General features: G+C 35.4%; 4 protein-coding genes across 5 annotated transcripts; 1 reads left to right on the top strand and 3 right to left on the bottom strand.

The window, feature by feature from the left end:
• The first annotated feature begins 753 nt into the window (after window positions 1–753).
• On the top strand, window positions 754–5,680 carry LOC104894340 (receptor homology region, transmembrane domain- and RING domain-containing protein 2). Its single transcript, XM_010680587.4, has 4 exons — window positions 754–1,463; window positions 1,603–1,833; window positions 3,839–4,237; window positions 4,631–5,680. Exons 1-4 carry the CDS (start codon window positions 1,328–1,330, stop codon window positions 5,215–5,217), a joined length of 1,353 nt encoding a protein of 450 aa, XP_010678889.2. The 5' UTR covers window positions 754–1,327; the 3' UTR covers window positions 5,218–5,680.
• A 1,462-nt stretch (window positions 5,681–7,142) lies between these two features.
• On the bottom strand, window positions 7,143–11,920 carry LOC104894402 (protein disulfide-isomerase 5-2). Its single transcript, XM_010680640.3, has 5 exons — window positions 11,595–11,920; window positions 9,931–10,034; window positions 9,352–9,722; window positions 8,145–8,452; window positions 7,143–7,766 (listed from the first exon to the last, which is right to left on the bottom strand). The coding sequence occupies exons 1-5, from the start codon at window positions 11,808–11,810 to the stop codon at window positions 7,479–7,481; spliced, it is 1,287 nt and encodes a 428-aa protein (XP_010678942.2). The 5' UTR covers window positions 11,811–11,920; the 3' UTR covers window positions 7,143–7,478.
• A 758-nt stretch (window positions 11,921–12,678) lies between these two features.
• On the bottom strand, window positions 12,679–14,859 carry LOC104894477 (pentatricopeptide repeat-containing protein At4g21065). Its single transcript, XM_048641810.2, has one exon. It carries the CDS (start codon window positions 14,733–14,735, stop codon window positions 12,873–12,875), a length of 1,863 nt encoding a protein of 620 aa, XP_048497767.1. The 5' UTR covers window positions 14,736–14,859; the 3' UTR covers window positions 12,679–12,872.
• A 632-nt stretch (window positions 14,860–15,491) lies between these two features.
• LOC104894568 (tRNA nucleotidyltransferase cca2) lies at window positions 15,492–26,727 on the bottom strand. 2 transcript variants are annotated; one of them, XM_010680870.4, is made up of 15 exons: window positions 26,312–26,727; window positions 25,517–25,647; window positions 25,109–25,226; window positions 22,618–22,670; window positions 21,593–21,642; window positions 21,419–21,517; window positions 21,213–21,322; window positions 20,973–21,100; window positions 20,512–20,590; window positions 18,291–18,374; window positions 17,411–17,473; window positions 17,135–17,279; window positions 16,650–16,814; window positions 16,190–16,284; window positions 15,492–15,983 (listed from the first exon to the last, which is right to left on the bottom strand). In XM_010680870.4, exons 1-15 carry the CDS (start codon window positions 26,693–26,695, stop codon window positions 15,852–15,854), a joined length of 1,836 nt encoding a protein of 611 aa, XP_010679172.2. In that variant the 5' UTR covers window positions 26,696–26,727; the 3' UTR covers window positions 15,492–15,851. The 2 variants fall into 2 exon arrangements, with proteins under 2 accessions (XP_010679172.2, XP_010679247.2); XM_010680945.4 differs by having other exon boundaries at window positions 20,524–20,590.
• Between the last annotated feature and the right edge of the window lie 799 nt (window positions 26,728–27,526).

Below are 27,526 nucleotides of genomic sequence, written 5' to 3'. Positions count from 1 at the left end.
CCAACTTTATCTTTCAAGAATCTCCACCAAATCGGCAAATCCTATCACATCTACTTCTGAATAAAGTACTAATCCCTCCGTTCTTTTTTAAATGTAACACGTTGACTTTGGGGTACTATTCATCTACCTCTGTTTGACCATCAATAGTTATTTATACATAATAGAAAATATAGTTATGTGGGATCTTGTTGGAGTCTTCTTGATATACACTTTTCAAATATGTATTTTTTATAATTTTTAAATTTATAAAATTAGAAATATCATGGGTCAAAGTTGTATCTCGACAAGTATGAAAAGTCAAATATTACATCTATTTAAAAGCGGAGGGAGTATTTGATAATACACTACAATCAAATACTTTTGAGGATAAGTCAAACTAGGTCAAACAAACAAAAAAATCCGAAAACTGAACAACTCTGCTATCATAAAATTTTATTTTTCTTTAGATTACCTTAAAATCACTTTTTTTTAATCTTAAAATTGCTTTGAATCATAATAACACTGATCAAATTAAACTGAAAAATATATTCCTGAACGAAAAATATATACCTAGACGAAAAATAATTAACTCAAGATAAGCTTAAAATTTTGATTTTTGTGGGAATGGATCATGGATGTGGTCATGTGGATCCCATAACTCAAGGGGTAAGGGACCATAATTAAGAGACATTGGATTGGCCTCTTATAATTTATTTATTTATGGTACACAAAATCATTTATTGGTAATAAGATGAGATGAGGACATGAGGTGGTGATGTTTGAGGGGAGAACTAGTAATTGTTGTTTTCTTCAACTATGTTGTTTTATACTCCGAACTCAATTAGCATCTTTGCACAATTATAAACTAAAAAATAATCACTAAGAAATTTACTACAAAATTATCCAAATTTCCCAGAAAAAAAAATTAAGAAAAAAAAAAGAAGAAGCACATAGTTTTTTCTGTCTAGTGTTCTCTGTTTACCTTGTCCTTTTTTCTCAACCCTTCACTGTCTAAATTATTGTATTATCTTCCTTAAAATCCCAAAAAAAAAAAATCTGAAATTCTGGCAATAATTTCTTCAATGTGCAGATGGAAGCTGATGTTTCCATCCGCAAATTCCTAACTTTTCTTGTTTTTAATTAGGGATTTGCTGGGTTTTGGGTCAAATTGAAGTTTTTCTTTTCTGGGTTTTTGCAAGTTGATATCTTTTTCAATAAACCCTAAGTTGAAAGTCTAATTTCTGCTTTTCCTGAGTGAAATCCTCAATAAATTTCTGAACTTTGTGGGTTTTCTTCAAAATCTGAGACAGATCAGATTTGGGTGTTTTTTTTTTATTGAATAGTTGTTATGGCTCTTGGGGTTTACAGAAGAATTTTAATTTGTGGGTTATATTTGATCATGATGTTTTGTTTATCTTCTGCTTCTGTGGTTATAGAGGGGGGAAATTTCACACTCAAATATGAAGATATTGAAGCTAGCTTTGGTGAGTTTCTAATCTTAATCTATGTTATTTAGTTCTTTAGAAAAAGTTTGGTAATCTTTTATGTAGAATATAGTAAGAAATTGGTTTTGATTACAAGTATGTTATCAAAGTTGAGTACTTATATGATTTGTTTTATCAGCACCAATTTTGTCAACTGGTGTTTGTGGGAGATTGTACATAGCTGAGCCTCTTGATGCGTGTTCGCGGTTGACGAATTCTGTTGAACATGGTGGCAGCAATTGTACTTCTCCAATTGCATTGATTATAAGAGGTGGATGTAGCTTTGAGGATAAAGTTAGAAGGGCACAGAATGCAGGCTTTGAAGCTGTAATCATTCATGACAATGAGGATGGTGGTGCTTTAGTTGCAAGTAATTCTCATATCTTGATCTTTGATTGCATCTTTTTATGTTGTTCTTCCTTCTCATTTATTGTATGATGCATCATTTATTTTTTAAGTTAGTTGATGGATTGATCTTTGATGATTTAGAGTAGCAAGCTACTGAAATAGTTTTGTAATTGAGTTTAAAAGAGACTTAGAGTTGTTTTGGATATGAAACAAGCACCTTAATGAGATTTGATCTATAAGGTTTAAGGAAGACATATTTTGTATGGTGCAAGGGAGACATAGGTTGTTGTGAGTATGTCTTGTTAAACTTTGGTTAAACTTGCTGATGTACTTAAAATTAAACACAAATATGAGATGGAATTAACTACTAGACAAAACAATTATGTCTTAAACTTATTAAATAAGAATATGATAAGTGCTCTGGTAGCAAAGTAAAAAATTTGTTCCTCACCGTAGTGTTTACTATTGTGTAACTCTTTCAAGCCTTTGGTATTGTATGTGGGAATACTTTTGAAGATTCACATCGACAGTTTTGGAGTCTATGGATTCTTTTTTAGATTTTTTTGTAGTGAAGATGGTAAGTTCTATCATAACCAAAACAACTATTATAGTAGTATAGAGGAAATATCGGAGAAAAATAAATGCAGCATTCCTCAATTTCTCTAGCAAAACATCTGTCTTATCGGATAAATGAAGGGACGAATGGTGGTTGAGCTGGGTCGGGTACAGCATCATATTTTTGTTGAGTGGGTGAGGAAATCACCTGTATGAACTACTAAGTGTTGGGAATACTTTCAACATCATTATCCACTAAAGGGGTTGAAACTGAAAGAGTGGAAAGTAAGAAGATGGGTTGCCACCAGAATGTAGTGATGACACATGGATGTAGATTCCTACTGTAACTTTCAGAAGACGGTATTCATCACAAAGTTTAGCCTAATACTTGTGCATTTTGCCTCAAGATTTCTCTAATATGGTTTGATGGATTAAAGATGATATTCAACACTATATGGAGTTCATTGAAACGTTTTTAAGGCAATTGTTAGTGTTTGACTGTATCAAGATTCAACACGTGTGCTGGACTTGGTCCTCCGATTGTGTTCAGTGGCCAATAACTCCACATATTTGAGCAACTACGTAAATTATCTTATTGTTTTAGTCATATCTTTTCTTTCCTTTTATCAAAAACGAGATTCAGAAATTATCTTACTTGTATCAACTATTTTGGGAGTGATTCAGACGAGATTTTTTCTTTCAATTCAACGAAATATGCAACCAATACAAGTCATTGTTTGCAAAACAAAGTCCACTCATATTTAGTGGAAAAGAGCCCAAATAAGACCCAATCCTAGTATAAAACCATAATTCAATATCAATCCATGCCTAATATAATTTACAACCAAGAGAAAATTGTATGGTATATACAATCATTTCTCTTGCACTTTCTGAGAGATCAACAATCCCTGTTCTATAAGCACTTAGTGTAGACTGTAGAGGGGATTATGAGGATACACCCCGTAGCCAGATTATGTGCATTGTTACATGCAATTCAGCACAAGCCATTCATCGGAAATTTTGTCTTCCTTATACCTTACTATACAGACCTCATTACGGTGTATGGTTTCATACTCAAAATAACAGTTAATTTGAAGTCGGGACATATATTTTGGAGAATCTCGCATTTGCAATTTTGAAATTGTACGGAAGCTGCATTTCTCTTCCCTATGTATTGCAGTTTACCTTCTCATCATGGTTCAGTGACGAAGTTGCAAAAGAACCTACTGAAAATTATTGACTAGTGTTCTCCTCTCATATGCTCTTTTCTATGTGCACATGGGGAGATTTATTCAACTAGGTTTCTATATTTTCAGTTTTTATTAGCAGTCTTTTGGTCAAGAAAATGAACATGACCATAGCTTTTGACCATGGGTATTTTTACTAAACCACTTGTGTGTTCTGTGTATGTCCATATTTTGTATGACTAAATTGTTCTGTAACGTTCTAAGGGGTTGTCTTCTGGAATGCAGTGGCAGGTAATTCTGCTGGTATAAAGATACCTGCCGTATTTGTTTCAAAAGCAACTGGACACAAATTAAAGATCTATGCTGGCCCTGCTGTGGAAGTGTGGATACTTGCTAGCTATGAAAGTTCTGCATGGTCAATAATGGCAATTTCCTTTATTTCTTTACTGGCAATGTCTGCGGTGCTGGCTACTTGTTTCTTTGTTAGAAGGCACCGTATTAGACGTGAAAGACCTCAAGCCCGAGTTCGAGAATTTCATGGGATGAGTAGTCGTTTGGTGAAAGCTATGCCAAGCTTGATATTCACAGCTGTAACAGAGGAAAATTGCACAGCATCAACATGTGCTATATGCCTTGAGGATTACATGGTCGGAGACAGGCTTCGGGTTCTACCATGTCGCCACAGTAAGTTTTGCTTCTCTTTTGTACTTGTCGCTGTTTATGAGTATTTGCTAATGTGGCACTTATTTGTTTTGCTTCATATGCAGTTTCTGCATGGTGTGTTAGTTTTATTTACCAATGCAATCATAAACAAAGTGGAATGTGTTTCTCCCCTCAAAAAAAAAAAAAAAGTGGAATGTGTTTCTGACTTATATTCTGTCACAATATAGAAACATAGAACCATCAAACATGCTAATTAAAGTTCACGATGCCTCTTGCATTTGTTTTAGCAGATTCATACGTTTACTCTTGACTTCTGCTTTTCTGATCTCCATGTTCAATGCACTTCTACTTCAATTTTATATTTTCACAGGTCTCCATGGAGGATCTAACTTTTTATGTTATGAATTCTTGCAGAATTTCACGCATATTGTGTAGATGCTTGGCTCACTTCATGGAGAACATTTTGCCCGGTATGCAAGCGAGATGCAAGGACTAGCACCGGTGAACCTCCGGCATCAGAATCTACACCGCTGCTCTCTTCCAATCCATCATCTGTTGCCTCCTCACCATTTTCTTCATTTAGGTCATCATCAATACGTTCCTCTGCTATACAAATAGCTTCACCAAGTCCACGATCCTATACAAACTCTCGTAATCAATCTATTGCAAGTAGTCCTCAAAGATTCCTACCACGTCCTCTCAACTCATATCACAACCTTCATTCTCCTTCAATGAGTGTGAGTCGAAGCTCCTTAGACCTTAGGAACATGTCCTCTCAACGGTCGTACACTTCTCAGTATATGTCTCCAGGTTCTCTCGGCTACCCATCTATATCACCACTCAATACCAGATACGTGTCTCCATATATTCCAAGTCCTAGTAATGCTTCATCAAGTTACCTTGGCTCTTCTTCTATGAGGTACCCAAATCCATTGCATTATAGCGAGTCCGTAGCGAGTTTTTCTCCGTATGATTCTGCACAATCTCTTCCTGGATGTTGATTTGTTGTGAATGGTATATGATAGCATGTGAGTTATACTATGTGCGCGGATGTACCTATCATGCTGGATGTTGTTTGTGACATTGTGTTCATCTTTCTGACCTCTAACTTATACCCCTCTAATCTTTGTCATGATACCAACTTCCATGTATATTTTAGCATAGGGTAGGATTGAATTTTGCTTTCTTATTTTTCGTCTCTTTCGCTTGCGGCGGACTTGCTCTTGCTCGTGTGTTGGTTTCCTGGAGTATGTTTACATCAACTACTGGGAGTATATCATTAGTGGATGAGAATTTATGTTTTGTTTGGTTTTTGGTGCATAAATAAATACATAAACGAGTTGTGCTTCTAGATGGGAAACTCTGAACTGACCATCTTACAAATCCTTCTCATTATTCTTTCAGTAAATAACAGTTTCTTTGTAGTTCTGTTTGAAAATGAAATATATATTGTGTTTAGTGTTATATTGGTTTATTTATCTCGTTATCGATACAATTAATACTTTCTCCATTGTGGATATACCATTAATATCTTTAAGTATATATTTGTGAAAATTATAAAAAGGTTAAAATGTCGTAAATATATATTGAGATACATCTAATGATATCATATATGCTAAATTCTGTATTGTATATTATGAAAAGTGTAAAACTCGAAACGTTGCAAGTAAAGAAAAAACAGCGCGGGAGTATTATATTTTCAGTAAGATTAAGAATCTGCATTGCTTAATTGGTTGGATCCACAAATTAATAGGTTGGCATTAGAGTGTAACAATGAAACTTGGGGCGCAAACATGTAATTGACATCCTTTAATATCGATTGATTGAGTGAGCGATGGAGATTTTAGTCATTGACAGCACAAAAATACCGAGCAAGTGAAGCTTGGTCTAGTGGAATAAAAGATCCTTGTTTGGTGTGTGAGTAGGTTCCATGGTTCCCTCCTAATTGAATCATTTTGAGACTACTGGAGTAAAGTCAATAATGATGTAGAACCATAGCTATTTTAGGAGTTGGGTTTAGCATTATTTCTCGAGTAAACGAATAGGAATATTAACATTCTTATATTCCTTTGTCTAGTAAGGGTTAGAATCAGGGCTGCTAATCAGGTCGGGTTGGGTCGAGTTCGTGTTCGGATTGATAATAAATGTGTTAAAAATTTCCCAACCCAAACCTAACCCATTTAAAAAACAGGCCAAGAACCTCAACCCTGACTCAATCCATTTAACAAACGAGTTACCCGTATAACCCGTTTAACCCATTTATTACATTGTATTCAAAAATAATTATTTTCTTAAATAACGAAATGAGCAAGTTCACTACTTAAAATATACATGTTTAGAGTTTCTTGGAATAATTATGACATATTTTAGAGATATTTTACTATATTTTAACCAAATTTTAGATTTATCAATATATATTTTCGAGATTTTTTTATATTTTTTTAAGTCAATCAGGTCAAAGCAGGTCATTTTAGGTCGGAAATGTTAATCTGAACCTAATCCGTTTAATTAAGTGGGTCAAAAATCCAAACCCTAACCCGCTTATTTCGGATTAGATTCGAATTGAAATGTCGAATTGGGTCAACTTTTGCCAGCCCTAGTTAGAATGTCAATTTACCTCTTTATTATGTAAACAATAGTTAGGTGAATAACCATTTTGTTATCTATAAGTTTTATGCGCAATAGACTTGGGATCATTAAGAGCATTAAGGAGGCTTCCTGAGGTTACGAAACTCCCTCATCAGGAGTCTCATCAGATTCAATGCCATAAGGTTGTCAGACCATACAAACAACACTAATGGAACCATTTCCAGCTACCAATCTTCTGGGTTCTTGATCTTAACTTGGTAACTCAGAAGCAGGCTAGCAGCATAACAAAACTGTTTGCTTCATGTACAATGCACCTCAAATTTGGCAATGAAGTATGTGATCTTTCAAAGATAAACCACTTTCTTTTATTCGCGTTCAACACTGTTCCAAACGAGTAAAACTAATGGTACAAAATGAACAAGGATCTGAAACCCAGAAGAATAAAACAGCTAGAGCTTTACAAAGCATAAAAGGTTCTCACTTATCAGCAGAGAAAACCATTGTCAATAACATTACAAAAATTGGAGTGACCTCATAACTTAACTCCAAACATGATTGTAGTATTTGTATACCGAAGTCAGCAGCTCGTCTTTTTCTCCCTGCAAACAGTCCTTCAAGTCAGATTGTGCCAAGATTGTTGTAATGCAGATTACCTTGGAATTACATATTTCTCCTAGTCTTCCTTGTCACCTGATCTTTCTACTTCACTGCTATCAGGTCTCAAAGGCCGTTCACTAGCATCATCCTCGTCACTTTTACCAAGGGTGTGTATTATCATCATTACAGCTATAATAAAAACAACAAGGAAAATCAATTTGAAGCCCATCATGGAATTCAGGAACTGCATGAATGACGGGCCACTAATCTTCTTTGATACTGTCCTTCCTTCTTTATATCCTTCGAGGAAGCGTGTTATTTCGGATCCCTGATCATCTTCACCAATACTCTCTGAATCAATTACCTGGCCAGAAATAAATGAGCCATTAGCAATTCCATTCTCACATGACCAGATATATTAGAATGAGAGCTGACAGTCTATAAATGATACAAAAACATGACCGATACCAACACAAAGTTACCGAGAAAAACTTAAACCTAACAAGACCAAAAATGAACACAGCCCGTTTACCAAAGTGCCAGGTTTTTATAGAACGAAGCACATAGTTATAGCACTAGTTTATAAAGCATGGGTCTTTTAAAAACACTCTCTAATTTTTCCCTAAAACTGGGTACATACAAGACAGACCATGACATTAATAGAATCTATAACGGTCATCTTTTCACAGTTTGAGAAGCATGAGCTTTATGAAGCTATACAGATGGAATTACAATGACTTACATTGAAATATTCTTCATTACCATCCCAAACAGCCATTTTTGGCAGTTTCGTCTTCGTACTGATCTCAAATGTCTCAACAAAGTCCTGGAATTGCAGGAGACCGGCATAAGCAAATAGATAATCACGATTTGCAGAAGCAGCTGCCTTTAATAACTTGATCAGCTTCTTTGTTTTATCATCATTTTCATCCTCCACAAATGTAAGGACAATTTTCCTCTTTTCATCTCTTAACATTTTAAGTGTGTCTGAGTTAATAGGCAAGCACAAGGGGAATAGATTTTGCTTGATGAACTCTTCCAAGAATTGATCTGCACATGATAAGCAAGTCCAGTTAGCACTTTCTAAAAGTACAAAAATTGCAGAAGTAAGACCAAGGGAGCTGCTAGTAGTGGAGTCCAGCTAACAAGCAAAATAGTACACCAACTCGAAGACCTTCACCCGAGGGCACTTTTACATGCTTATGTCCTTTGAAACTAGCCTGTAGTCTTAGACATTGCACATTATGCAAACAACTACTCCCTCCGTTTCCTAAAGATCTTCCCTCTTTCCGTTTAAGGGTGTTTCCAAAAGATCTTCCCTCTTTTGCTTTATTCCTTATTTGGCAAAACAAATATTCCCTATTTACCCTCTCATGTCACTATCATATGGTCCACCATTACATTATTAATTCAATTTTACTCCCTTTCTCTCTCCTACTTTAACCCCTTTTTATTTGTTTATTTATCTTAACCCCTTTCTCTCTCTTACTTTACTCACACCATGCCCCACACAACTTGATTTTCCTTGGTATCTGTAGGAACAGTAAGTGGGAAGATCTTTAGGAAATGGAGGGAATATTTACTAAGAGAAAACAACTGAAACTCAGATTCTGCAAGTGGTACTCCACCAAAATGACTGACAATACATTGGATCCATGTGTTTCTCGGACTTGGGTGCTCGTATTGGACAGAGGAACGCGTCCAAGAGTCCATTTTGTTGTTTCCTAAAAAGATACTTCTCAGCTTTCACCCAAATGAAGTGTCGCAGCGTCCATACCCATAACGGGTACTTAGGTAAAATGAAGAGTCTGAGACTCTGAGTAACATGATGAATATCAGAAACACTTAGAATTTCAACAGGCATTTCCGTCGCTGCTATATGAGTGGTGATTAATGCATGGAACAACGCAAACAAATATCATGAGGGTTGAATTTAAATGAGAGCATACCATCAAATGGCCCATAGAATATGCTTTTCTCATCGTAAGTTGGATGGAGGGACACCAGAGCTGGAACTTTGTCAAAGTCATATGATTCCATAACTTTATCTGAAAAATCCTTTGCCACTGAAAACCATGCTTTTCTCTTGTATTCAATAGCAAACTTGGATATGATAGACTCATTCATTCCAAAGCCAACATAGATAGGGAAATGGGGGCCAGCTGCTTCAACAAAGTTGCTAATAGCAATGTCTGAATCAAGAATGGATACATCAGGAGCAACAAACTTTTTCAAAAAACGAACAAGTAAATCAGCTTTTCTTGGTCCGTTATAATCAACAGGAACACCGTGCATGAAGAGCTTCAGAGTTGGAAAGCCACTGAGTAACAAAGAAAAGCAGGATTACTATCGCACAATTTAGAAGAGTAACTCAGAAAAAAGATAAAAAGAAACATTCCCAGGAAACTTCACTGAGAAATTCCTGAAGCAAAGTATTGTACAACTTGCAATTGCATATTGTTTACTGAGCACTTGTAAAATTTTAGTCATCATATTTATAGTCTGTCTGAAAAAGCACAATTGCATACTCAATCTCATATTTATCACCAATACGCCTGTACTTGTCAGCATCGACTTTTGCAATCACTATGGGTTTCTCTAGTTCAGCAAGCGCAGCAGCAGCTTTATCCAACTGCACTTGAAATTCAGAAGCATTAATCTCTTTGGTTTAAGTGATCAATTATGTATATACACACAAGTATAGAATACAAGTACAAGACTTACAGAATTACGTCTTATTTTGATTTCAATTTTTATTCTCTTAGGGGCCGAAGGTTGACTTACAGAAGAATAAATATGAGGTGCATCTAGCTCGGGAATGCTAGCACATAGACTAGACATGCAAATTACTGTTCCTTAGGTTCGATATGAATCTCGTTCTTTACTTGATCATTACTTATAAAAGTGCATGTATTCTAAATTTCTCCCTTCATCCAGTTGTTATAATACCTGGTTAACCCCATATTGAAGGAAATCACATTATTATACTAAAAAGTCCCCCATCACATTATTTCAACCATTCTCACATTCTCCCAATCACTCAATTTGAGGAAAGCATCTGGAAAAGTCCAATCATAAACCGTTACTACTTTATCTAACTGGTTGGTTATCGTTTTAAGAAAGGAGATAACTTTCAGCCAGTTACCATATAAAATATATGCAACTACTCCTTATATTCAGATACAAGAAGAACTTTTCTAAAGCATATGTAGTATCATACTATCATCGTTTTAAGAAAGGAGATAACTTTGAGCCAGTTACCATATAAAACATACGCAAGTACGCAGCTACTCATATTCAGATAGAAGAACGTTTCTAAAGCATATGTAGTATCGGTCCACATACAACATCAGCATAAAACTCTTCTAAACACATATGAAGGCTACAACCTACAATGCTACAAACAATCTTACTTGTCCCGAAGGAAATACAAAGCGTATCTAAACAGTAACAACACCACCATTCGATTGCACAACAATTAAACGATAAATCACACCGCACAGAGGCGGCTAAGGCCATGTGCAGGGTGAGCAACTGCGTAATTATAGACTATTCCTTTCCAATTTTATAGAGTGTAATGTTGGATGCAAACTTAAAGAGATTAATTTATATTTGGTGTTTCTTCTCCTCCTATTCTCCAAAAAAAAAAAAGACCATTAATGACTCTCCCATCTCTTCCTATTCACCAAAAAATTTACTTTTTATAATTTTAATTTCGCACAGGCCCCTAAAATTTTATGAGACGGCCCTGACACCGCACCACACTATCAAGAGTTCAAGACCAAATGGAAGAACAACAAATGTTGTCAAAAGACAGAACTTCTATTCCTCATAGATCTCAATCACAGACAAACTCAAAATTACTTCTACTGCCTACAACTCATGTTTAGCTTGCAAATTACATAATACTAACTCTAATCAACCAAACCAAAAACACTAAATTTAGTAACATAACTTGCTAAAATTTGATCACTATGTTTGCTTTAATTTTTACTAAAGCTGCAAACTTTTCACCATAAACAAAATCAGGCTAATTATCAAAGCCCTAAACCCTAACTCAAAGTGCAATACATATATATATTTCCACATAAACTCAACACACGCAACAAAATATATCCAAAATTAAGCCAAATCAAGAGAAAAGAAGATCTAAATTAGCAGAAAAAAACGAGGAGAGAGAAAAAGAGATGACCTCAGGAGAAAGACGCTTGCAGTGACCACACCAAGGTGCGTAGAAATCGACGAAGACATAATCGAAGGAAGAAATTGCAGAATCAAAATTTGATTCGTCTAAGTCGATCACTTTTCCATCAATTGAGAATTTGTGTTCATCAGCGTAGATTGGTAGGAGAGAGAAAGTGATTATCGCAGAGAAGAGAAATCCAGCTGATATTGATCGTTTTCTCATGGCTTCGTTTTAGAGGGGTGTGCTTTTTTCTGGAGAATTTATTAGTTATGGAGTTTTGGTTTGAGCTTGGAAAGTTCATATACACATATGGAGTAGTTGTGGGTGTTTGGATTTAAATATATACTCCTTTATATGATATGATGGGGAAGTTTATGAAATAACTACTCCATATGAGTTCAAGAATCAATAGGTCAAATCATATGATATCGGAGTTAGAACTTGTTCTTTCGGACTGAATTATACTGAAAGTCTGAAACTGTGAGAATAAACTTATAAAGTAGTTGAATTGAACTGAACTAGATTAAACTGAAACTGTGACTAGAAAAACAGAGCCTTAATTAGAAATAGATAAGTAATTATGTATAATAACATTTTTCATCGAAATTTACAAACTCAGCACGAAGGTATAAATTCGTTTATGACATATGATATGAATAAAGGTGACATCAAATCGTGCAAAATTATCGTTTTGTGAGATTTCAAAGGGTAGTCTATTAAGTCCAGGCGATAAGTTGTGCCATGCGTTAAGGTAGGTTGGTGTTATGTAAATCCCTAAGTCTTGCCTTGGAGTCTAATATAACTATATAAGTCATGTTTTCTTATAAAGTATTCCAAAATATAAGTTCGATTTATATTTTCAATCAATAATTATGCCTAAAATACCCTCATAAAAATAATTTAATTTCTCAAAATATCCTTATAATTTCAGCTTCCAATGCATCATCATTAATGACAAAATGAAATCTTTTACTTCATTAAACTCCTCTACACATTAAACCATGCAACGTTAATATTCAGTTTTTATTTTTTTGTAAGTGTTTCCCAATAAAAAAATGAATATTTTTATTTAAATAAAATAAGATTTCACTTTATCTTAATTCTCATATAAGAATATAATCAGATTTGTATTATGAAACGGAAGGAGTATAAATTATGGAGTTTATTACTTGTGTCTTTATCGTAACATAGATAAAATTTGATATAATGAAACAAGAAGAGCTATCAACTATCAAGACAATAATCCCAAATTTTTGTTTTGGAAATTTCATGTTTTGCTACTAATCACCAGTAATCTTTACAAGAACAAGATCCATGCTTGAAATGGTGGAATCTACTACGATCCCTGACAACAATTTCACGCTCATAAATCTTAGATATGAGTTTAATAGCAAGGTGACAATCAGCACACACCCTTAAGTTCTTGATCACTGTTATAAGTGTTCCTGGCAAAGTATTAATAAGCATAAAGGCAATAGCAATTTTTTCACTGTGATATGTCAAGGCATTCTCCTTCTCTTCCTCCTCAATATCAGCTAGCACATTCACTGTATTAGGGACATAGCCCTCCAATCTAAGGACCTTTGTGATCTCTCTTAGCATTGCGTATATTTCTTTGTCCTGAGGATGAGATCGATCTCCCATAACAAACTCATGAACACGATTTCTCAACTCAACAAGGCTAAAACCGGGTGTTTTCCTGACTCCTTCCTTCACCATTTTGTCCCTCAATTGATGAACGTCCATCCAACGATGCTCGGATGCATAGAGGTTTGAGAGAAGCACATAATCACCACAATGCTTTGGGTCTAACTCTAAAAGTTTAGCCCTTGCAGTTTGTGCAAGAGCTAGATGTCCATGTATCGAGCATGCACCTAATAATGTCCTCCATATAACAGCATTTGGCTGCAATGGCATACTTTTAATGAATTCATATGCTTGTTTTATCTTCCCTGCTCTTCCTAGTAGATCAACGATGCAGCCATAATGCTCAATTCTCGGCGTGATTCCATAACGTTCTGTCATTTGATTGAAATAATCAAACCCTTCATCCACCATTCCACAGTGACTACAAGCATACAAGAGTCCAACTAAAGTAATATCAGTTGGTGCCAATTCTTTCACTTCCATCTCTTTAAAAAGATCAATTGCTTCACTTCCAAGCCCATTCACAGCTAACCCTACAATCAAAGTGGTCCAAGACACCACACTTTTGTTTCTTATCTCATCAAAAACGATTTTCGCTTCACTAATTCTCCCACACTTTGCATACAAATCAAGAAGAGCATTCCCTTCATGCATATTCACATTCAGACCAACCTTAAACATGTAAACATGTACTCTCCGACCCAATGCCAACGCCCCGAGCTCAGCACAAGCACTTAACAAGCTCACCATTGTAAACCCATCAGGCACAACACCCACAAAACTCATCTTCTTAAAAAAGTTCAAAACTTCATCAGGCTTCCCATTCAAAGCAAACCCATTAATAACAGAATTCCAAGTAACAATATTTCTCACAGGCATTTTCTCAAACATCTTATATGCACTCTCAGGACATTCACAAACAGCATACAAATGCACCAACCCATTTTGAACAAAAACCAATGATTCATACCCATTTCTAATTACAATACAATGCACCTTTTTACCCAATTTAACATCCAACAACTTAGAAATTGCCTTCAACAAAAATGGAAAAGTATGTGTATCAGGCTCAACAAGATCAAATCTCATTTGGGTGTACAAATCAATGGCAGGTTTAGGATAATCACTAAAAGCATACCCTCTAATCAAAGTATTCCAAGTAAAAATATTTGGGTTTTCAATTTGAGAAAATATTTTATGGGCATAAGACATGGATTCAGAGAGAGAAACAGAGAAAAAAATGAGGTGTTTTCCAAGCAATGGGTTGTTTAGTGGTACACCATGTTTGATAGAAAAGGCATGAATTTGTTTGAGTTTGTAATTGGAGGAAGCACATGCTTGCAAAAGTGCAATGCATTGTTTGAGAATGTAAGGTTTTGGGTTTTCAGGTATGATTTTTGTGCAGTAGAAATACAGAGAACTGTGTTTAAGTGGTATATTTGATCGTAGCAGATGCAAGAAGTTGCAAGAGAATGCGCAAAGATTGAGTTTGAAGTGCATGAGGGTAGCTTGCTCATGTTGGAATTTTACTGAGCATGAAGTCTATTTGAGTGAACTATACGAATCCAAGAATGCCCTGATTTATGCAAGTTTTAGGGTCGGATTTTGGCATGGGCATAAAGGTGTACAACACATAGTCACATTTATAAGTTTCAATATTGAGGTTAAGTCCAGTTTCCCAAATCACGCTTCCAACTATAATAGGGGTCTCATCTTGTTATAACTTATAAGAATAGGGCCACAAAAATCTAAAAAACAACCTGTCAATCTTTATTATATTAAGGGTCAAATAGCTTTCACATGCTCTATATGAGATTCTTTAAACGCACACAAATACGAGTTCAATTTGAAATTATGATATTTAGGTGAAATTTTTCTTGTTCCTCATCTTATTTTAACAAATTTGAGGAGCAACAATTTTAGATTAGAATAGAGGAGTTAACATATTGCGTAACAAGTTCAGATAAAGACGGAAAAAGATAAGAATATTAGTTGATATCCTACTAGTGACATGGTATGAAAGGTTCTTTAATATATGGCAAAGTTATTTATCCATTCTATGATGATGTACTACTGTGGGGATAATCTACACCCTCAAGTACAGAACTCGCTTTTGTTTACTGCCATACTATTACTTGTCTCTAACATACTAAAATGGGGTTAAATGCTCCTCCTCATACATGGCAATAGAAAGCCTTGGAATTGAATCCTTTTTCTGTTGTTGTTGCATGCTACTCAAATGACACAAACTTGTGATTAAGAAGAAAAAAACGAAATTAAGATTATTACTTTTTTCAAATTCCATGAGTCGCATAACATATTGTACCAAAAATGCCGTTACAATTGCTATATTTTACAAGGTTCAGAGCATTGTATGTACATGTCAATTGTCAATGGTACAAAAATGGATCAGCTTTGCTGATCACTAATCCTTTCATTCAACTTTTACTCAAATTCTTGGCCCAAATTCTTTGAACTCGTTTAACCTTGGGCAGATGAAGTCTGCGTAATCGTTGACAGAGAAAAGAGCGAGTGAGGCTCCAGGGACGCAGCATTGTGATCCGACATCATTTAAGGGCTCCTTCACAACTTCAAGCTCGCAAAGCATACATACCCTCAGGAAGTTACATCAGCGCAGCCATTATCGTTTGTCTTTGCACGTTTTGCACCTGCTTCTCTCAGCCATTCTTGGCATTCATCCGCAGTTCCAGAAGGATAGGCAAGTTGCCATTCAATAACTTTTTGTTGCTGGACAACAAGGGAAATTAAAGTAGTGCCAAGTATCAGAATGAAGGCTAATTCTTGCAAACGACAATCTAACAGCCAGACCATCAATTAGTGAAACGAAAAAGAAAAAGTTGCAAAATATAGATAAGAATTAAAAAAGTAAAATTGCTATCCAAAAATCTTTAGAAGTTGGATAGTTGCGAAATCAGAAACAGCTAATGCCTCACCCATTCTTTCACATTTGGTCCAGCTTTGAGGTTTAAGATACTCATAATGTCCTTCCCATTGACTAATGGCTTTGCCTCCCAAATGTTTTCAAGACCTGCAAAATCAAACTCTTAAAATACCAAATCACCAGTGGACAGCCAAGAGGCGAGCTAATTGGCTAATACTTCGATAAGGCACGCACGCTTCTCGAATATATATTTTGACCAACATTGTCTTTTTATAATATGATAAATAATAGTTATTATACCGTTAGAAGTATCTAAGAAAATACTTCCATAATTTGTTTTCTTATATTTTTTTGTTAATATGTATTGAGGGTAATTAGCAATCAAAGTTCGACCTTGAATATTGTGCATGCCTTATAAAAAGCAAATGAAGGGAGTAGCAAGCAATGACAGCATGTAGATCTCTATGAATGAAAAAACGTTCAGAAAATGATGAAATACTAAAGATGCATACCTAGTTTCATAATTTTGTCCTTCACAAGCTTAAACAACTCCCTGCATTTCTCCAACTTCAAGTTGTCCTCAACTGATGATTCAGGTAAACCATCATCAGGATACAGTAATGTGGATACAAGCAATGCAACTGGCCAGAAGTCTTTGATTTCCCGGAGAAGCAAGCCTGCAAGGATTAGAACAAATATTATGTACAAAACCAAATGTCAATGTACTGATGTACATGAACTACTGCCAAATAAAAACCTATACATATGTACATGTAATCAATTTATCTAACCTGACCCACTGACAAGTACGGTCAAAGCAAAGTGAGCAAACTCTAGAACCCGGCTCTATCCTAGGTTTATTAATTGTTCTACCACCTTCAGGCTCAAGCATTTACATTACTCTCCTCTTGGTATTATATTAAGAAAAATCTGATACAACCAAGCCTAACTTTTGGGTCTTGGCAAGAAAAAAGAAGAAAATGCGTGGATATAAGACCTGTTAATATCCTTAATTTTGAAGTCTCAGGCACATCAATAAGAATCTTCCCGCACTGAGCTTCAACATGTTGCACATCCTTTTCTGAAGTGATGTAAGAAATCAATGGTATGAATTTTTCTGTTGCACGATGCACACTGATAACCTGCATAAGCAAAGAGAGGAAGCAAATCATACTAACAGTAAGAAAAAAATCGTCACACACAATGCAAAGTAACAAAGCATTAGCATTTAGCAGCACAACAATATGATGAACTCACAAGAAAATCAACTCACTGTTTCAGGATCCTTCGCTTTAAGTTTAAGAGAACTTCGGAAAATGTAATCAACGGCGGGGATCTGCAACACAAGAAAACAGAGTGCACCAAAGGCATGAGGATGACCATTCATTGCGGTTGGTTACTTCACACCAAATCCTACACAACAGTTCAAATAGGTAACAGCTACAAGCACGAGTTACATCTTCACTATATTTCCGGATTCTAATGGTAGAATATCATAGACCTATGGTCCTATCGGCCCGTTTGGTAGTCGTTAATAAATTGCGGTAATGGGAATGAATTTTAAGTGCAATTAAAAGGGAAGCACCCCTAAAATCTCCATGGGGAGGTATTTTTTCTCCATGGGCAAGCAATCTCACCCATAAACTTGTGTTTTTGTCTCCAAGGGGAAGCAATTTTCATTACCACTCATTACCACCTACAAGGTGGTATTGGATGGGAATGAAAATTCAAGAAGAAAAGTGGACACTTTAGGATAAATTAGCATTACCATGGGAATGGACAATGCTATTTCTCATAAATTCATTCCCATTACCACCATTTATGACCAACTACCAAACGGGCCGTATATGTACTGTTAATAAATCTCCCCCCCGCCCCCACTAAAAGCAATTGATGTACTCAATTGCATAATTATACAGGAAAAAATGTATATTCAGTGAGGAGTCTGAGGATGATAATTTGCAATGTTCAAAAATAGAAAACTGACATTAGCTTTACAATATCCAAGAGCACAAAAGAAAACAGGCATTCAGTATGTCAATAAAAAGAACCTTCCAGATTCCGAAGGTTAAAAAATTTCCCATCCCTTCTGATATGAACATAGAACTAAATGCTACAACCGGGGAGAGGGGGGGGGGGGTAAAGATGGCTACCTTCTTCTTCTTCTTATCTCGGTATATCATGCTCCTTAATGGAAGAAATAAAGCAGCATATAAGCAGAGTCGCCTCTGTTCATCCTGAAATTATTAACAAATGACAATTATAATATGCGTGAATATACTTGAAGAATTGCAAATGGTAAACTGAACTATTGAAGTTTCTTTTCAGATATCAAACTTCAAAGACTATTCTGCTTCGTTGGGAGGAAGGAAATGAATAAAAGCCTATCCATAAAAAGAACAATCGTATGAGAGTTACAACTTGCAACTGTACAAAGCAGATCATTCAACACTCTTAATCAATAATTTCTGTCTAGCACTGAATGCAACAGATTATTTATGCTCAGGAAAGAGAGAAGTGCGATCTGTGTAAGAAAGGTCTAAGTTTGTAATATCTGCCACCCAGTTTGAAGGGTCAGGCATGCAGCCCAACTGCAAACCTGAATCAACCTGGGAGGGATAATAGGTTATCTTAAGACCTTAAAGGAACATGAACAATTTGTTTCTCCTCTCTATACCTTAAAAGGTACAGGGCCTAGGCAACTTAGCTTCAATTAGCCACTTTACCCAAAAGATCAGATCAAAGTATCCCATCCATCTACAAAAGGCAGACCTAAGGGCACATAAACTAGAACAACCAGATGAACAAAAAAAACAATATGGAGCTTACTGACAATCATTAAAAGCACGTATATCCACAATAGCATTAACAAAAAAGATTCCAAGATTGGGTTAACACCTCTCAAGTCCAGGGCTCCACAATCTTTGAATAAAGAGCATAGCAACCACAGTATAAACTATTCATATCAAACAAAAACATCACCCACCTAGAAACTAGGTTGCACAGAGACGAATACGGCTACGGGTTCGGGTATGGGGACGGAAAACGACGAGATTTCAGATTTTTAGGAACATACAGGATACGTACCGTATCGGGTACGGGTACGTGACCTAGAAGAAGTACCCGTGCTATATAGAAGAAACACAAGAAGAGCAGGCAGCCGTCAAAGATTAGTAGATCATTACCATAAACAATGTGTCCTTTAAGACATTCACTTAATACCCAAAATCACATAAATTGATCTAAATAAATCAATCTCCTAAAAATTGCATGTGAGGTTTATTACGTAACAATATAACATTTGAGGTGACTTTATTCTCCCTTACTGTCTGTCTTTACTCTTTCATTCACCTTCCAATTAGAAATTAGATTATAGTTTTTCATCCAATCAGAAACTTCAAAAGCATATAGTACATTAGAAAAAAAAAGAACATATTGTGAACACAAAATTTGCTGATCTGGACAAATAGAAAACGGATGGTCGAAACAAGTGCTCTCCTTCCAAAAGAAAAGAACCTGAACAATACTTTAAATTTCGCCTCCTAAAAGATTAGCTAGTGCCTAGTAACCTAGGTTGCATAGAGAGGGATACGGATACGGGTTCAAATTTGGGTATGAGGACGAAAAACGGCGAGATCTCAAAATTTTAGAAATGGGTACGCATACCCATACAAGATACGTATTGGGTACGGCTACGAGTACATAACCTAGAAGAAGTATCCGTGCTACATAGCTAGTAACCCAAGCTCCAACATCCTTCCAAATTTTAGCTTAGTTTGGTAACACAACAACACGCATTATATTATATATATAACAGCATGAAATGCATTGATAACTTTTCTGATTGCTGCTAGCATCTTCAATCTATTAATTTTGAAAGTAATGGGATAGGCCATGATGACACCATTATTTTCCAAAAGTACACAAAAATAACAGAATTTAACAGATTCTAAATCTCATAAGCATAAAAAAAATGATACAGCATGATATCATTGATAAGTTTTCTAATTGCTGCTAGCATCTTCAATCTAATCAATTTTGAAAGTAATGGAATAGGCCATGATGACACCATTTTTTTCCACAAGGACACAAAAATAACAGAAAATTTAACAGATTCCAAAACTCAGAAGCATAAAAGAGCTGATACAGCATGAAATCATTGATAAGTTTGGTAACACAACAGCACGCATTATATTATCTATATAAGAGCATGAAATGCATTGATAACTTCTCTAATTGCTGCTAGCATCTTCAATCTAATTAATTTGAAAGTAATGGGATAGGCCATGATGACACCATAATTTTCCAAAAGGACACAAAAACAACAGAAAATTTAACAGATTCTAAATCTCATAAGCATGAAAGAGATGATACATGTAGCCTGACATTTAAGACAAGGGCTTCCAGTGACTGAATAAGTCTCCACGATGAATCCATGAAAGCAAGACAAAGCCTGTTATAAGCCAAAAGGAGGTAATGAGCACAGAAAAGAAAAGATTAGTCATTGACATTCATATAAATCAGATTTTTATTGTTTTTAGTACACACCAATAGATATATACCCGTAGCTTAAAAAGATTGATTATAGTTTTATGTCTAAAGCTTGTCCTTGTCTAATATACATAATCAGAATCCAATTCTAAACTATATAAGCAAAGGGTATTTAAGATAAATCAAATTAGATGTTGATGATAACTCTACACCAATTTAACCTTTCTAAGAGACAGAGCGCATGCAGTGATGACAGGTCTACAGATATATAGGACAACTCAGAGGTTTCCAACACTGATCACTGCACTTATAATGAGCTTAGGAAAATGAAAAATGGCTCAAACCTATGAGATGCTTCTGCTGGTGATGGCTCAACATTGGAAGGAAGACTAAAAACAACCCAAAATAATTGCACATCACAAATATAGGTTACTGCTTTAACAGGTTGGTTTCCTCCCATCATGAGATCTATCTGCAAAAAGCCACAAAACGAAAAAATAAAGCACGGAGAAAACTATGAGAACAGAGGAATCTTCCTTTCAAATTTATATCTGTGTCAAGGGGGAAAAAATGTTAAAACATACTTCATGACCTATCCTTTCCCTGCTGATTTTGTCCGCAATGGCAGTTCTCACATCATGAGAAGCAGCTGCTTCCTTTAGTCCCTCATCTAGCACAAAACAAAACCTTGCTCCTATGCATGACAAAAACAGTTAATATGAAACACATGCAAAGACGAAATTCGAGAGCATAACCACTTGAAGAAAGCAATCCTGACAGAGATACATACCAAAACGAATGGCTCGGAGCACGCGCAACGGATCATCTAAAAACGTCTCCTTCGGGGGCAAAGGAGTGACTATTTTTCCTAACTTCAAATCTGCAATGCCTGCCACCAATAACAAAAATGAGTACAATAGTCCATACTATATGTATATCCGACAATATGTACATCCGAACTAACCTCTTCCAGTAATATCTTCCACCGAATCGGTATTAATGTTGTAGAACAAGCTGTCACACACAAAATGACAATGATTGAATTAACATATATTTCCTCAGTTAAGAAATAGTTGCACCATTTCATGTTTTCAAGCTTGTCGATGTATGTTTTCAACCATTAATATCTTTGATTATCAATAAGTAAAAATTATTAAAAATTGATATTCAGAAAATATATGTTGAGACGCATCTAACAAGATCCCATAGGACCATATTTTTTCTACAATATAAGTCACCAAATACAATCAAAGTGTAACATGTGAATAATAAAAACTATGCAAACGGTGCAACTATTTCTAAACGGAGGAAGTATATTTTAATAGGTGAGTCTGAATTCTAAAAACATCAACTAGGATTAATTTCACAGAACAAGCTATCAATACATAGAATTTTGGAAAAAATGGTAAGTATATATACTACTTCCATTCTTTTATTTCTCCACCCAATACTGTAACTTCAAAGACCAAGGTAGGGAGGAGAGAGAGTGTTTCTCGAGGAGTAAAAGGTAAGGAGGAAGAAAAGTTTGCAAAATTAGGAGGAAAGGAAAATGAATAAAAATAGGTAGACAAATTAAAGCACCCAAAAAAACAGAAAGCGGGTAGAACAAAAAAGAGAGGGAGTATATAACAAAGAATAATCCCCTTATGCTAAAAGCAATCAGAGAATGTAATTTACACGACAACAAGTGCAATGCATATCAACAGGAAAATACTAATGAAAAATATGAGCTTCTTTACAGTACTAGTAATGATCCACATCATGCAAAATGGCAAGAATACATATGCAACATGTACTTATACATCTTACTTAGTCTATAATACATTCACTCTTCTGTCAAATTTTAAGGTTATCTATCTCAGTGAACGCCAAAAGGAAGGACACCAAGGCATAATGCGACGGAATTTACCATAAACATGATTGTTCATTCCCATGAGAAAAAAAGAATATTACTGGCATGCAGAAAGTGTAAATCAAAAGATTAATTACCTGTTTATAGTCAAATCCCTCCTATAAGCATCCTCTTCCGGAGTGCCAAATCTCTGTAACAAGTCAAATCAAATAGTGTTTCAATTTTTCAAAGGCCACATATGCAGTGAAAAGTGAAAACAATCGCTCACTGAACATAATATTATTTGCTCCCAGCTAAGGTAGTCAGTGGGGCCAGGATTTAGCTGCAGTCCTGAATCACCCCAACTTCCATGTCATGTTGCAAATGGGCTAGCCAAGAGTTACAGGTCCAAATTCTTTTGCGCAACAAGTAATTAAATTAAACTGACTTTGGAAATTAACATTTCAAAAAGAACAAGAAAAAGGAAGTGGCCTGGAATTGAACCGCTATGGTCTATAGAAGCGATTTTCATTAGCAACAACATAATTGGGTCTTTCGATGACTGATGAGAATTTTTTTAAAAGGCTCACGATAAACCAATGAAGGAAGAGAGAGTATGCGCACTTACAAGTCCAAGTATGGCTCCATCAGCAAAAGAATGAACGCCTAGACTTATAAGGATAATAATTAAATCCTCATACTGATGTGGTGCATTTCACGCAAGCAAAAATATATGGGGTTCCAATATTTCTTCTTGCATGAGAATTCTCTATGAACTTGAGCACATAGGGAAAATGAACAGCAATAACCATTTTAGCATGATCCAAAATATGTTTAACCCTTCTCGAAAACCCTATTGCATAACTAAAGGCCCACTATCTTGAACAACCCAACATTAGATCAGATACCCAATTAAATTAGAAAACTCAATATAGATCTAGGCTAAGCGCCTAGGCCTATAGAGGAAGAGGAGAATCTCACTACCTACATGCCCAAGTGAGCTACAAATCCAAAACCATACAGCACTTACAGGCATATGTCTCGTTTGGTAAGCGTGATAAATGATGGTACTAAGCTAGTAATGATATATTTACATACAAATAAATTTCATCCCATTGTTTGTGGTAACGCCCAAATATGCATTTTTCTTCAGAACTTTCTATTATTAATTTAATGTTGGTGTTGGCCTGAATAGTAATTCTAAATTATGGTGAAGGTAGATACCTGGGAGTTGGGGTGAACAAGCATTTCTAAGGACATTGGCATAAAAAAAAAACCTAAAAGTATAATATATAAATTCAGTGCTTCACAACCACTCATTACTGCCCATCAAATGGCAGTTAGAAAGAAAGGCTCATGAGGTGATTCTATTCTTTCCTCTTCTCTAATGGAGGGCAACTCACATATTCGCACATATTTAGGACTCAATGTTATTAATTCGAATCCAGACATAACCTTTCTGAAGAGAACTATGTCCTTGTTTGGAGTGAGTCACAGAACTCAAATTAATAGTCTGATACCACAATAAGCTTGCAAGAAACACCAAAACGAAACCCTTCGGAGCACAATTGCACAACAAACAACTACAATCTACCATAAAATATAACTGATACTTGCAAGAAACAAAGACAAACCTGTACAACAATGACTAACAAACAATGTCAGAGAACTTGTTTCAGCATGCCAGTTCACATGAGATCTGCTAGAGCACTTTGCACAAATCTCTAGGCTTCCGTCTATACAAATTCCCAAAGCATACCCACAGACTCAAGCGAGAGACAGTGCACTCGCCTACCTACCCCATTTCTGATTCACCATAGCCACCAGGGATTTCTCGAGTAATTTACAAGATAAAAAAAATCTGCGTACAGGTGACTCCTTGCTCCCACCTGTCACTACCCGGTGGTCACTTAAAACCAAGAAAAATAAGACCGACGCCGGATCCCATATAAGTATTTCTAAAGTCTGAATATATCAAGAACTAGGGGATCAATTCAAATTCAAACACCCTCCACACTTCTACTCCCTACATTCCTTGATGAATTTCACACTTGATATGGATGCCAAAATAATCACATTTCTCTTTTGGGTCATATAGCTCCTATACCATTCCCCAAGATACCCTTAAGGACACATATCTCAATTGATGAATTCTTTCTTGCACTTCCCGAGAATATCACATCCCCCACTACCAATATTAAACATTTGAACTACCATATTCATATACCATGCTCCAACTTATTATCTAGGCCAAACCCTATTGTGAAAACAATAAGGCATATAAGATATGTCAATCTTGCAAAATTCAAGGAGCTTCCCTGCTCATCATATACTAGGATATTCCCTGAGTTCCATAATTTTATTGACAAGTAATAATAGCCTATATATAACTGCCTCTTAAAAAAAAAAATTGGCCACATATTGAGTTGGGCTCTGATTTCTAGTCAATACTCAAAGTTGCAATAACATGAATAATTACATTACCAGTTCTATCCTAAACCAATGTAACAATTGCACTGACAAACACATTTTGAGCAACAATTCGATTTCTTTCAAAACTCTCAAGGGACTAATTTTACATCAAGATAACAAAATCTAGATTTAATGAGTGAAGGGATAGTCTTATTAACTATGATAATTACAATTTACCATGGTAGGGATGCGACTATTTTCACTGTAGTCTTCTGCCCTCAAGTTTACAAAATCAATCCACAGATCAAAAAGGCGCATCCTTGCAGTTTCTAAGTGTTTTGATTGGTCAGGATTGCTGCAAAAAAAAAAAGATCATCACTTTTATTGCTACTGGTTAAATATCACAAACACGAGGTTCTCTTTGAAGTTTGAACAAATGGCATATACTTCAAGTTACACTTATAAAATGCAAGATGAGAAGTTGAAAACTTCATGAATCTAGAGTCAATCTACAAGCAGAATCCCGATCTATATATTTGGCTTACACATAAAGGGATGACAATATGTCGCTAATGGTCAGAATAATTACCAATTACCCCATAACCAACATAGCCAGTCTTGCAATAAAATCTATATAGCACATACCATTGAATAACGCCAATTCCTTGAACATCTTCTCCAGTCTTCAACAGGTATTCATTGATCTTTTCACAAAGCTCTCTACCCATCATGTTATCTATAGCAATGTCAATGTCATAACAATCTTTGCCCAGAAGCTGCATAGATAGAAAAATCAGGTGAGAATTAGGCCACGTTCTTTTGGACTGGGAGAATCTGAACTGAACGGAACTTAGAGAAACTGAAATGCACAGAGTAACTGAACTGAAAATAAGTCCAAAGAACAGGGCCTTAATGTAAGTTGCATACAGAGAAAGTCTAATCTGTCCCCATACCGCGCTAACTATTTTGGCACGCAACTATTCAATTCAGCCACTGTTCCACAAGTATCATCCTACACTCAAAGCTAATTCTCCAAAATCTTACCCTTATAACAAAAACATAAATTGGGATGGGGAAAGTATCAAACAACGATATACCAGCCAATATAAACAAGAAAGTCCACCTAGCAAGCTTCTTAAAGTATGTACCTTTATACAAAAAAATATAAATCTTTGTCTATAGATAATCAAATTCTACAGAACCCAAATGTCATAGAACAAATACAACATAAAGACCCAACTCAAATTAATTTCTTACAGCATATTTACCAAAAACCATATCAATTTGATCAAAAATTAAAACCATAAAAACCACAAAATCATGCTCAAAGTGCCATTCAAAATAACCCACAAAACCCAACTCAAAATTAATCTTAAAAACTACAAAACAACTAAAATAATCAAAACAATTAGCATTGAGATTAAAGAAAAAGATAACAACCTTATCTCGGACCCAACCACCGGCAACTCGAAGCTGGGTGTTGAGATTAAAATGATGAAGAACATCTTTAAGGCGGTTAAAAATTAGGGTTTCTTTCTCCGTCAGATGAATTTCATCTTTAATTTGAACATTTGAGGTGGGTTCAACTGCCATGGTTGCTCTGCAATGGAGGAAACAACGTAGGGTTTTAGGAGGGTTTAAGAGAGATGGGAATTTAAAAGGAGTTTGTAGAAGAAATGGAAGTTGAAGAGAGTGGTAATTTTGAAGTGAGAGAGAGAATTTTGTGTTGCTTATAAATCGCTGAGAAATTGGCGCCAGAACTCTCATCTTTGTGCATCCATTTATGGCTTCGCGTGAAAAGACGACTCCATGAAGGTGTACCATGGGAGATTGGAGCACATTTGGCAAAAATTTGGGGAAAATTTGGGCCCATGTATGAGATGGGTATATCAAGGGTAAAATTGTCATCTACTATTCAATGTTTTTTCATATTTTGACTTTTCACGTTTTTCCGTGCATGCAGCATGCGTTTGAATCTAATTCCTTACATATTTAGTTAGATAAATTAAGTAATGAAAATTATAAAAAGTTGATGTCTTGATAATTTTCTTGGAGGTCATCTGACAAGATTTCATTATGACAATAGTTTTTCTAATTGTCAATGTACTTGGAGAACTTTTTGAGTAATTGGTAGAATTTATAATGTACATGGAGAGATTTATCAGTGTATTTGGAGAGGTTTCTATCTCTATTCTATAAGGCAACACATGGGGGACACCAAAAAATAATTAAAAAAAAAAGAATAAAAGAAGAAGATAATTAAATGTTTCATTTGAATGGAAAAGGGGGGAAGTAAGACATTTAAATTGAACATTAGTTTTTTGAGAAAGAAAAATATAAAAACAGTTTTTACCCAATTAATTTTATTTTTACTTCATTTGTTATCACACATGATCGCACGCATTGTGTGCATGTAAGACTAGTAAATGTATAAAGAAAGGCTAGCCGATGTACAACTTGGAGAGGCTTAGCGATATACTGGGAGTGAATGTACTTGGGAGGTTTGCAAGATCAAGCAATGATCTCATAATAGTTTTTAAATATATTGGGAGAGGTTTGTCAATATAATTAGATATTTTTTTATTGTAGTTGGTCGAATTGTCAATATACTTCCTCTATTTTTCCAAAGTTGGAACATTTTGAGTTTTGCACTTT

The sequence above is a fragment of the Beta vulgaris genome, chromosome 1 (assembly GCF_026745355.1).
Source record: "Beta vulgaris subsp. vulgaris cultivar EL10 chromosome 1, EL10.2, whole genome shotgun sequence".
Taxonomy (NCBI): domain Eukaryota; kingdom Viridiplantae; phylum Streptophyta; class Magnoliopsida; order Caryophyllales; family Amaranthaceae; genus Beta; species Beta vulgaris.
This window is presented reverse-complemented; position numbering and strand designations above follow the sequence as displayed.